This window comes from Microtus oregoni, unplaced genomic scaffold, assembly GCF_018167655.1.
Source record: "Microtus oregoni isolate MIOR12 unplaced genomic scaffold, Mior012 000054F_ref0000373, whole genome shotgun sequence".
Lineage (NCBI taxonomy): Eukaryota > Metazoa > Chordata > Mammalia > Rodentia > Cricetidae > Microtus > Microtus oregoni.
In genome coordinates this window covers 8,378,216-8,390,047 of record NW_024543830.1, presented here as the reverse complement: position 1 = coordinate 8,390,047, position 11,832 = coordinate 8,378,216, and the positions used below count along the sequence as shown (strand labels likewise).

General features: G+C 45.8%; 1 protein-coding gene across 2 annotated transcripts in view; it reads left to right on the top strand.

Annotated features, from left to right (window-relative positions):
- The first annotated feature begins 223 nt into the window (after positions 1 to 223).
- Positions 224 to 11,832, top strand: part of Ttf2 (transcription termination factor 2) — a 32,610-nt gene continuing 21,001 nt past the window's right edge. For both annotated transcript variants that reach the window (XM_041638252.1, XM_041638254.1), the window contains exons 1-9: positions 224 to 273; positions 367 to 469; positions 2,450 to 2,536; positions 5,533 to 5,599; positions 6,261 to 7,142; positions 7,843 to 7,957; positions 8,206 to 8,388; positions 10,313 to 10,440; positions 11,412 to 11,493. In XM_041638252.1, the coding sequence (XP_041494186.1) occupies positions 246 to 273; positions 367 to 469; positions 2,450 to 2,536; positions 5,533 to 5,599; positions 6,261 to 7,142; positions 7,843 to 7,957; positions 8,206 to 8,388; positions 10,313 to 10,440; positions 11,412 to 11,493 (1,675 nt within the window). In that variant the 5' untranslated portion in view covers positions 224 to 245. The remainder of the gene's footprint in view (positions 274 to 366; positions 470 to 2,449; positions 2,537 to 5,532; positions 5,600 to 6,260; positions 7,143 to 7,842; positions 7,958 to 8,205; positions 8,389 to 10,312; positions 10,441 to 11,411; positions 11,494 to 11,832) is intronic.

Here is an 11,832-nt window from a genome sequence, read left to right as displayed (position 1 = left end):
TCTAGTAGATCTTCCTTTTTTCCAGGCCCGGGAGCCATCTGGCGGCCTCCATCGACCTCGGCCACGCCCCCTCACTCCAAGTTTGATTTCGGCGTGCCCCAAGCCTGAGGGCGGCTGTAATTGGTGGAAGGTGAGCGGATCTCTCATTTGATTGGTTCTCCGGATTCGGGGCTTGAACGCTGGGCGGAGCGTTCTGAGGGAGTAGTCAAGGGCGGAAACCCGGCGGGTCCGGAGCTGTTGGCGTCATGGAAGTGGTAAAGTGTCCGGAGCACGGTAAGCCTCCGAGTCTTCCGAGTCTTAGGATTTCCCTCACGGGCTTGTGGCACTGCCTTGGAGTGGCCGTTGCTGACCTTCTTATCTCCTCAGGGACCGTCTGCTTCTTAAAGACCGGCGTCCGCGATGGCCCGAATAAGGGAAAGAGCTTCTATGTGTGCCGGACGAACACGTGCGGTTTCGTGCGGGCCACCGAGTAAGTCTGGAGCCCGATTGCACCAGCCTGGTCAGCTTACGTCTTTGGGTCGCGGATTCCCCCTATATTCGGATCCTTCCAGACTCAGCTTCAAGTTTCTAGTCCCCTGTCGGACCTTACTTAGCCTTGCTTAGCTTTACTTAGCCGGTCCCCTCTGTCCCAGCATCCTTTGCGCTCTCTAGAAAGCGCAGACAAACAGTGGACGTGGGAATTAATTCGCTAATTTTGCACCCGTTTTAATGTTTGAGGTTAAAAACGATAGGAGTTAGATACCTGCTTTTTTTTTCCTGCATCGAAGTGGTGTGAGGTTAATAATCCAGTGTCTTTAGGGAGTTCTCCAGAGATATCCCGTTTCTTTAGGGAGCAGCGCTGAAAGAACCATCAAAGATCGGTGCGCAGCTCGGGTTCTATGGATGCGGAGGCTGAGACCTGGAAATGTCAGGCTTCTCCAAAGCGAGGAAAGTTAATACTGCCCTCAAGCGTGACAATCGCATATGCCAGGTGTCTGTTCTCTAAGGAATTAAACTGCGGCATCTTTTGACATTTCTTCCCGCTCTCTTGTCTGCTGAAGTTGGTAGATCAAAGTGATTTTCTTCAGTATCATAACTTTATAATGGGTATGGGTGCTAGAATGAGTTGTATGATGTCTCCGTTTTGCATGCGAGTTTCCTATTTGTAGTTTCTAAATATATTGAGGTTTGTGAGACACAAGCTTGCTCGTGTTTATAGAGATTAAGCATCAAGGGTACTTAACATGGTTGGCTCAAAATTAAGGGAAATATTCTTGGGGAGTGGAGAGATGGGTCAGCATTTAAGAGCACTGACTGCTCTACCAGAGACCCCAAGGTTGGATTTCCAGCACCCACACAGGGACTAACAAATGTCTCTAACTCCAGTTCCAGGGGATCTGATGCCTTCTGGCTTCTGCAGGCACAACGTGTACTTGGTGTATAGACATGCAGACAAAATACTCCTAAACAGAAAGTAAAGAATAAGACCTCTAAAAACAAAGCTAACATTTTTTTTGTTTTGTTCGAGACAGAGTTTCTTTCTGTAGCCTTGACTATCCTGGAACTTGCTTTGTAGACCAGACTGACCTCAAACTCACAGAGATTCTCCTGTCTCTGCCTCCCAAGTGCTGGGATCAAAGGCATTCTGTCGCCCTGTGGGAATTAATATTCATACATGGAGGGGTGCCACTCATGGGTGCATGTAATACAAGCTAGGACAGTACTTTCGCTTGAGCCTTGAGGTGTGTCTGACAGCAGACTGTAGGCTGAAAACAGATTCACAGGTCACAGGAGAATGCTTTAGACCTTCACTAAAACCTGCTCCCTCTCAGTGTGGTTCATGCGTTTCTGCTGGAAGCTAGGAGGACACTTAAAAAATTATGCCAGGCAAGAAGCAAATTAGTAGATTATTGTTAGAAGTAGGTAAGTGAGTAGCAATCAGGGACAGTCAATAGGGTATTGATGGGTAAAGGGCAGTGGTAGAACCTAAGGAGAATTCCCAGTGAGTCTACCTTATGGCCAGCCTTAGACTACAAGTCATTCCTGGGAGTGTTGCCGTTTAGACGTCATGTAACAGGCAGTTTTAAACTCCTGAGCCATGAAGGAAAACAATTACTGTCATGCTTTGCTTTAGGAAGTAGGGAAAGAGAGACTCTGGATCCTTTCCTTAGGACCGGCAAGGATAATGATGTGTGAGATTTACAAGCCACATGTAAATCCTTAGTGTAAAAATCTGTAGCTGGGTGACTGTGGTGATACATGTTTGTGAGCCAGGACTCGAGAGGCAGAGGAAGGATTGCTGAAAGTTTGAGGCCAGACTGGTCTCGGTTGTGAGTTCCAGGCCAGCCAGGGCTACACAGTGTGACCTTGTCTCCAAATAAATCAATAAAAATAAGAATTCATGTTTGGATCTGACTTCAGACAGCTGGCTTCTATTCCTTGTCTCCTAACAATGTTTTTGCCCTTCTAGTATTCCTGTTTCTCATTGTTTATTGCATGAGGACTTCGCGGTAGAGCTTCAGGGCTTGTTTCTGTCACAGAACAAGAAAGAATGGAGGTGAGTGTCCGTAAGGAACATCTAGAAGCATTTCCTTTATTCTTTTTTTTCTTTTTAATCTGAAAGAGTTGCAGCTAGATATGTTTTTGATTGTTCTTTAAAATCATTACTGAAAGACAAGCTATTTTTGCACATATTGAGCATCATTTACCTTGTCGCTCCCTAAGTCAGGGTTCTCAACCCAACCCTGGCACAGTGGGGGGGGGGGGGGATGTCAAATAACCCTCTCACAGGGGTCACATATCAGATATTTACATTAGGATTCATAACAGTAGCAAACTTACAGTTATGAAATAGCAATGAAACTAATTTTCTGGTTGGAGATCACCACAGCTTGAGGAACTGTATTCAAGGGTCACCGTGTTAGGAAGGTTGAGAACCACTGTGCTAAATGCTGAGCAACTAGTTATTCCGAGAAGTCGATGGTTGATTTCTGGATTACTGGCTGTGTTGTTATTCTTCTTCCATAACTGTCCCCTCTCTAATAACATCAACCCACTAGCCTGTCAACCTTCGGTTTCCCTTGGGAAGGGTGGGAATGTCCATATTAATGAGAGATGCTATTTGCCGTGAGATTTAAAAAGTAAGTAGAAACTTCCCAGGCATTCCATGTCTTGCACTGGGGCATGAAGTCGCATGACCACTGCAGAGAACTGCAGATGTTCATTTTGGTGGTTCTTTATTCAGCTGGTTGGAATCAAACCTATGGCATACTCTGCCCCTGCACTATACCCCTGGCCCTCGCTTCAGTGGAGACTTGAAGACAGAAGGTTGGCCGAGAAGGCAAGGGTCATACATAGATGGTAGTTTTTGTCTAATAGCCTGTGTAATTTAGAATTTATGTATTCTAAGTCTCTGTCTCCAACCCAAGTACACTGAAATACTTGCCATCCTTGTTTAAAAAAAAAAAAATCAATTGACCCTAAGTTTGGGTCAATGTCTAAGGTGGCTAATTTTTGTCCATTGGTTCATTTACATATTCTTGTATGGTTAATTATATAAACTAGTATGTCTTCCAACTTCTTCAAGATTGTGCTGGCTTTGTGGGATCCTTGTATTTGCATATCAAATATAGATTCAAATTCTTAAGTTTCTACAAACAACACTGTTGAGGTTGCATAATTTACAGAGATCAGTTTTGAGAGAGCAGACATCAATATTGACTTTTCTAGTCTGTGAGCGTGGTGTAGTATGACTTTAAATTTTCCTCTCAGTGTTTTTAGATAATTTCTGTTATAAAGTTCTCATACTTATTTTACTGAATGTGTTCCTCTGGTTATGTTTTTAATCCTGTTGTAAATGGAATGTTGTTGTTTATATGTATGTGGGGGATATGTATATATGTATGTCTGTATGTATGTGGGTGTGTGTACGTAAATGTGTGTAGAGGCCAGAGGTTGATGTTGAGTGACTCTCTTGGTCACTTTCCACTTTACTTACTGAGGCAGGGTCCTCACTGATCCTGGAGCTCACCGGTTCTGCAAGCCTAGCTAGACAGTTTGTCTTGGGGACCCTCTGTCTCCGCCTCCCGAGTGCGGGGTCTATAGGTAAGGTTGCCATACTCACTTGGATTTTATGTGGGTGCTGGGGCTCAGAACTTTAATTTTCACATTTGCAAGGAAGCATTTCATTCACTGAGCCATCTCCCTAGCCTGAAAAAAAATATATATGTATATATATATACATATATATTTACATTGTTTTCTGTTAGTAGAGTGGGGCTGGTAGATCTTTATTTGGTGCAGTCTTGTCCTCCTGACACTTAAGATCTCCTACCCCTTGACACAGAAACACCCACCCCTCCAGGTGGTAGAAGGCAATCCATGGATTTCTAATTTGCATTAAAAGAACCTTGGAGATTCTAAACTGAACACAGTGGAGGAAAGGGGCAGCTGAGATAATAGCTACCGCAGAATGGCAGCTGTGTGGCACCTTGTTACCCCTCGTCTTCCGTGCCCACCTGCTGTGATTGATTATAAGTGACAGTTTTACAAAGTAGATGCAAGGCTGCTATGAGACAGCTTAGGAAGGGAATCTGAGTTCCCACAGTTGTGAAGTGGGATTGCAGGGGTTCAAACCCAGCTCCAGCTACTTCCAAACACCACATTCACTGATGGGAAGCGTGAGCTGAGATGGTGAGGTTGAGTACAGTTACACTGAGAAAAACTGCCTGAAGAGAGCTGGAGCGGCCAGGCTCTGCTGGTCATGCATCTCAGTGTGTCCCTCCCCGCCTTCTGTCCGGAAGGGTGATGATGATGGTCTTGAGCCCCAGGTTGTGAAGAATCAGCTGTGTGATGCAGTGTCTAGCTTGCTGGTATCTTCTTGTTTGGCAACTTCCTTTTTTAGACAGCTTTGTGACCTCCCTTCTGGCACACACAATAACTGGTTAGTTCTTTTGTTTGCTTGTCTGTCTGTTTGTTTCTAATTATAGCAGCCATTGCTGATTATTTTCTCCATTTCATTTATTCTTCATACAGAATAAAAAGAACAAACCTGTTCATACTCTCTGGTTATTGTATCGTTTTTGTTCTTGACCTTCCAGCCCTTAAATGTCTTCTGCAAAGACTGGGGAGATAGCTCAGTAGGTAAACCGCTGGCTGTGCAAGCTGAAGACCTGAATCCAGATTTCTGGATGTGGTCAACCCGGACTGTGGTGAGACCTTGTCTCTCTCTCTCTCTCTTTTTAAATTATGGGGGTTGGAGAGATGCTCAGTGGTTAAGAGCACTTACCGCTCTTGCAGAAGACATGGATTCCATTCCCGGTACTCATAATAGGCAACCCACAACACTTATAGGCCTGTAACTACTTCCAGAGAATTCAGTGCCATCTTCTGGCCTCTACAGGCACTGCATGAATGTGGTACACATATATACACATGCAGGCAAAACACTCATACACATAAAAAGAAAATTAAAACCCCTTTTTAAAAATTAAAAAAAAAAAACTCTTAAAGACTTTTTGTAGCCTTAACCATTTGTGTTTTATGCTCCGCTAGGTTGTTCTTCCGGTGCACTAGAAGCAAGGCGGAGGGGCAGCGCTGGTGTGGGGACGTCCTGTGGCAGGTAGGATCACCCCTCTGCTTTGACAGAGAGCACCCCTAAGTCCTGAGCAACTGCTGGTGTCTATCTTACTGCCTCTGAGAAAGCCCTGAAGAGCTGTGTGACTGCTCATTCCGACAGCCACTGCAGTGGGCAAAGTTTCATCATCCCCCCCCCCCCCCCCCCCGCCGCCCCATTTCACACAAGGGTTTTCCAGTGTCCTAAAAGTAGTCAGAATATTCCTACTTAGGAAAAAGAGGTTAATGTCACCATCTTTTTACAGATCAGTATTTATTTAATTTTGACATAACCTAAATGTAACTCTAAGGTTCCTAGACTATGAGAGGAGGGGCAGGAGAGGCCCTGCTCATGTGCAGAGCTGGGGTACTAGACCTGGGAAGTGTGATGTCTGTGAGGGAGGGAGAAGTACACCTGTGGCTGTAAAGGTGCTTGGCTTGGGCCTCGCTTTCCTTTGGGCCCTGGAAAGAAGTGACCCTGTACAGAGAAGGAACAAGGCACCGAGAGAAACAGATTTGTTGTGAATTTGACATCTTTCTTTCTTACCTGCAGAAGTTATACTAGGCATGGATTGTGTTTGCTGTGTCTCCATTTCCTCCAAAAAGGCATTTTAGACAGAAGGGTGGCCTTGTTTTCCTTTACAGTGTACTGTTTTTATTGTCCGTAGGATCCTAATCCTAGAGAACATCATGGAACCAGCCAGCCTCCGCAGGCATCTGAGTTATTTTCTCATTCTCCCAGCCAGCCAAGAAACCCATTCAAGGTGCTTAATAATCAAAAAGCAGCTCCCTGGAAACAGCTGGTCACAGGAGAAGGTGAGGGAAAGACAGGTGACAAGAAGCTGACAGAAAACGAAGACCAGCCCCGGGATCAAAAGAAAGAACAGAAACCCAAGTCTAACTGCAGCGTGGGAAAAGTCCCCTCTCCTGACCTGGTGACAGAAAGACAGTCTGGCTGTGTCAGGAAAGAACAAGAGGAGAAAGCAAAGTTTCAGTCCCAAACTAAGAAGACTGAAGGAATGGCTTCCAAGCAAGGCCATGGAGATGCGCTTCAACAAACATGCGTGGTTCCTCAGATGTCAGCAAGTGAGAGTCAAGATGTCCCAGACATGCCAGAACCTCTGAGAGGAAAGGAAACCCAGCCTTTGACTCAGAAGGTTCCTGGTCAGAACCCAAAAAGCAAGGCCCAGAAAGAAGGATGCTTCAGCAGGGAGCAGCTCAGGAATGGGGAGGCCCAAAGCAGAACAGGGACAGATGCCCCCAGAGCACAGGCCTCCCGGGATGGAGCTCCTGGGCTTTGCTCGGGGAAGGTCCACTATGCTGTCTCCAGCAGCGATGACAGTGAGGAAGAAGATGGTGTATCCAGTAGGCCCGAGTCCCCACTTCTCTTTGACTTGCCTGTGGACTCACAGAAGAGGGGGAACCTTTACCTTTCTGATCAGTGTGTGCAAAGACAGATACCTGCTGCCTCAGGTGTCTCCAAGAAGGGCGAGTCTTCTGACCCAGCAGCCCAGCGTGCAAACCTTATAACACAGCTGAGGCAGAAGAAGGTGAGTGTTGGGTCTACAGTTATACTGCCTTTGCAGAAGACCCCGGTGCGGTTCCCAGCACCCACATCAGGTGACTCAAAACTGCCTGTAACCTCAGCTCCAGGGGATCTCATGCCTTTTTCTTGCCTCCTTGGGTACCTGCATCTACCTGTGCATACTCACACACAGACACATACAAATACATATAATTAAAAACAAACAATTAAAAAAAAAGGCAGGCCAGTCTTGACTTGGGCTTTGTCTCTGAAGCAGTGGTTCTTCGCCCGTGAGTCACGGCCCTGGCGGGGATGGAAGGACCCTTTTACAGTGGTCGTCTAAGACCATTGGATATTTACATTAGGATTCATGACAGTAGCAAAATTACACTTATGAAATAGAGATGAAAATAATTTTACGGTTGGGGTCACCACAGCATTAGAAGGTTGAGAAGCACCGCCCTGAGGTTAGGGTGTGTGCAGCTGGGAGACCCTCACAGAACTGAGTAGCTTCCTGAGAGGGCTCTATAAGTGGCCGTTTAATACTTGCCTTTCCTATGTTTAGGCTTAGGCAGCTAGTTGGGGTTTTGTTTAGCTTTTTAATCCTGGTTTTTACATTCATAATTACAAGATATTAGAATTTCAGCATGCTAAGCCATTTGAATCTGAAGTTGTCCTTTAATAACTTGAGAGGTCAGTTCCATTTGATAGGATCTGTTTTTTAGGGCACGCTGGCTGCAGTGAATATCCAGGCTCTCCCTGACAAGGGTGAGAAGTTGCTGAAGCAAATCCAGGCATTGGAGGATGACCTTAGTGCCCTGGCTCTCTCCCCAGAGCAAGGTAAGACGGTTTGCCCCAGAACTCCGTGCTTGTGAACTTGATAGAGACATTTTGATAAAGGTTGTTCTCTTTTTTTCCTGTTTTAGTGTTTGCTTCTGATCTTTCTTCTAATGATCCTATTGTTTATAAAAGCATTCCTACTTCCTTTGGCCTGAGCACAGTTGAAGTGAAGCCTCTCCTGACTGCATCTGCATTGCCCCTGCTTGTTTCTCTCGCTTTAGTCCTCTCTTCCCTTGTCTGTTGAGCAGAAGCTAAGGAGAACTGTAGCTCTCGGGAACCACAGCAGAGTGACCGCACCAAAACTGTTGCTGACCCTCCGCGCTCCGTGCCTCCCCGGCCCCTTCCCACTCAGGATGGCCAGCTTGCAGGCTCTCTAGGACTAAAGACAGGCTGCCAGGGCACTCCTGAAGGATCAAGCCAGTACTCAAGAGGTGAGAGTCGAGAATTCAACCCTACTGTGACGAGCTGATGCTGTAGTTATGTGTTACCTAGCAGGTGTCTTTGTGCCCACTAGAAGGGGCAGCCATTTTTGAATAGAAAGTTGCACATGTGTTGGAGACCTTGACTTTCTATAGAGCCTGGAACAGCTGTTTTAGGTCTCTGAGGCTAGGGACTGCTTACTCCCGTATACCATGTGCCCATCCACCAACCCAGAGGTCAGCACACAGAATAGTGATGTGTGTGAAAACTAGCTTATTATGAGGAAGGTGGAGCAGCAGCTGTGGTTTTAATCTGTCCCCATATGAGAGGTGGGGCTTGCACTGAAGCAGAACAGAATGGTGTGAGTGGCGGCCAATGATTTACAGACACACAGAAAGCAATAATTCCCTAGTTAGCTAAGTTCCCATTGCGAACTTTGCAGACAACTCTGCAGCTCCCAAGCAGTCTTGGCTTTTTGTTTTTTATTATTTATTTATTTATTTATTAATATTTATTTATTTACTTATTTATTATGTATACAATATTCTGTTTTGCTTGTATGCCTGCAGGCCAGAAGAGGGCACCAGACCTCATTACAGATGGTTGTGAGCCACCATGTGGTTGCTGGGAATTGAACTCAGAACCTTTGGAAGAGCAGTCAGTGCTCTTAACTGCTGAGCCATCTCTCCAGCCCTGTTTTTTTATTTTTTGATACAGGGTCTCACTGTGTATCCCTGACTGGCCTGGGACTTGCTGTGTAGACCAGGTTGGCCTCACGTTCAAGGAGATCCGCCTGCCTCTGCCTCCCGAGTGCTGGGACTAAAGGTGTGCGCCTCCACACCCAGCTCCCAGTCTTCACTGTGCTATCTAAAGACTTGGTTTACCAGTCAGGAGCTGGGAGTGGAAGCTGCCTGGCAGAAATTAGAACAGCAAAGGCAGTTCTCTCCCAGTGAGAACCACTAGAGCCCTAAAACCTTGAAGGGCAGCGTTGCTAGGGAGTGTCTAATAGATGGGGTGGTGTTTGAACTTAGGGGCATTGAGAAAGCACATGCTCACATAGCATAACAGTCTTGGCTGCTTATTATTCCATTCCATGACAGTGACTAAGTCACCTAGAGAAACATTAAATTATTGCAGGTTATTGAGGTAAAAGAGCATGTGATAAGTCTTGGAAAGAATTCTAATAAGACAGTTTTAAGGCATTTTAGAACTTAAGGTTTCCTGTTGTCTAGAAACCTTATACCAGAATGCTTTCCCCCAGAAGTGCGAACAGCTTGGGTAGCTCATCCTTGTGGGATGAGAGGGCAAACAGTATATTAGGATACATAGTCAGCTGGTGACCTGCACCTCAGGGATCAACTTTCTGTCTGCACAGAGGACTTCATGCATAGCTTTTACTCTCACTGGCTTTTTGTTTTTGAACCCAGAGACCTTTGCTTCCAGCATGACCTTTTTGTCCACTCCTTTTCAGAACTGAAAAACAGATAATCAAAAGTCCCAGAGACCTAACTGAAGATGTAACTCAGTGGTAGTGCTTGCCTGTCCTGTCCAAGGCCTCGAGTATGATCTTCAGCTCTAGACAACGATTAGAAATTATTCTATTCGAAATTATAGTTCATGTGGTTAAGCAAACAGAATGGGAGTGGAGAAGCTTGGGAAGTCAGTAGAGCCTTGGGGTAGGAATTTTCACTCAATACAGATCCATCATTTGGCAAATAATTACATTTTTGAGGCTCTATCTAGAATATGATACTTGACTTGGTTTTTTTTTTTTTGAGAGTCAGGGTCTCATGTATCTTATATTGTATGGTGCAGCGGATCAAATCCATGTATACAAGGCAGGCATTATACTCTACTATACACACAACTGCACTACATCCTCAACCCTTGGGTCATGGCACTTGACATCTTTGGATAACGCTTGGCTGTTCACAGACAATATGAACCAACGTCGCCTTTATAATGTATGGAAGATCACAAGTGAAGCCATTGATGAACTGCATCGGTCACTGGAGTCTTGTCCTGGTGAAACAGCAGTGGCAGAAGACCCAGCTGGCTTGAAGGTGAGCCAGGAAGACTAGCAGTGTAGAGTGTCCAGCGTCCTGCAGATAAATGCCTTAGTGGCTTCTCCTGTAGTTGCCGGTTGTTATTTGTCATGATCTGCTGGGGATGGAGGTACACAAAACAAATGTGACCCTAGACAGATAAAGAGCACCCTGCAGTGTGTCATAGGCCACATATATAAAGTCCAAAAGGAACTCGGAATAAGGGAAACATCATCTGGGTCAGTAAGTACTTTTATGCCTTAAAAAAATTGCTGCTGTTTAGAGAGCAAAGAGGATAGGAACAAGCCAGGATAGTGAAGTGGTGGTGAGGGAGTGGTATGCACGAATGATGAATGGCTGTCATCCTCCCTGAACTGGGGGAGCAGGTAATGCTCCTGAGTCAGGAGAAGTCCTTGCGGTGGAGCCTGGCGTTGGCAAGTGAACTTAGGTGTGAATGCTCAAGATGCACTCTGCACTTGTGGCCACTTTGTGAAGAAGAGCGGATGCTTTGTGAAGTTCATACTCTCGCAGAGTGCAAGGGAAACGGGAACACAGAAGGACTGGGGGGAGGTCACTAGCTCAAGGGCTACAACAACCTGTGACCAGCATTACATACTGGGCTGTTAGGCAGAGAGAAGAGTCAAATATAAGGATCATGAAAAAGACAGAAAGGCTAGTAAAAGCCGAGTGGCCATCAGAGGTTTGGTTGCAAAAAAACAAAAAAAACCCAAAAAAACCTGACTTGTAATTGAGAAGACAAACACGGGCTTTTAGTGGGTGTGGAGATATGGACAGGAGCATCCGTCCTACTAGAGGTGCCAATCATTAGCCGTAGCCAAGGCGTCAGTGTAGCAGATGGGAGAAACGGTGGCTTGTGGCAAGAGCTAGACTACAGAGGGCTCCCCTGTATGAAGGAAGAGTGGAATGAAGCCAGGGTCCGCCATAGCCTGCGTAGGAATTTAGTCTGACGTTTGACTTGTTTTTGTCAGGTCCCTTTGCTTCTCCACCAGAAGCAGGCATTAGCATGGTTACTGTGGCGGGAAAGTCAGAAGCCACAAGGAGGAATTCTGGGTAAGTTTGTATTCTGATGAGAGCCAACAGTTGCGGGATTCTTAGGCACTAGGTTAGCCTGGCTGCATTGTTTCATTGAATGTCACAACACTGAGGAAGGTGTGTCCACTGTTTTCAGATGGGAAGCTAAAGTGTAGAAACATTAAGAACTTGGTTAAAAATACAAAGCCTACCAGAGGAAGTATTGGCAGCCAACGTTAGCTGCCTCTGACCAAGCAGAGGGTTTATTCCTTGCTGGCTCCACAGTCTCTAGAAGCTGTGGAACATGAGACAGGCCATTGCCACAATATCAAACTGGTCATGACTTTGCTGTGAGTGTTGAAGGAAGCTGAGGCCACC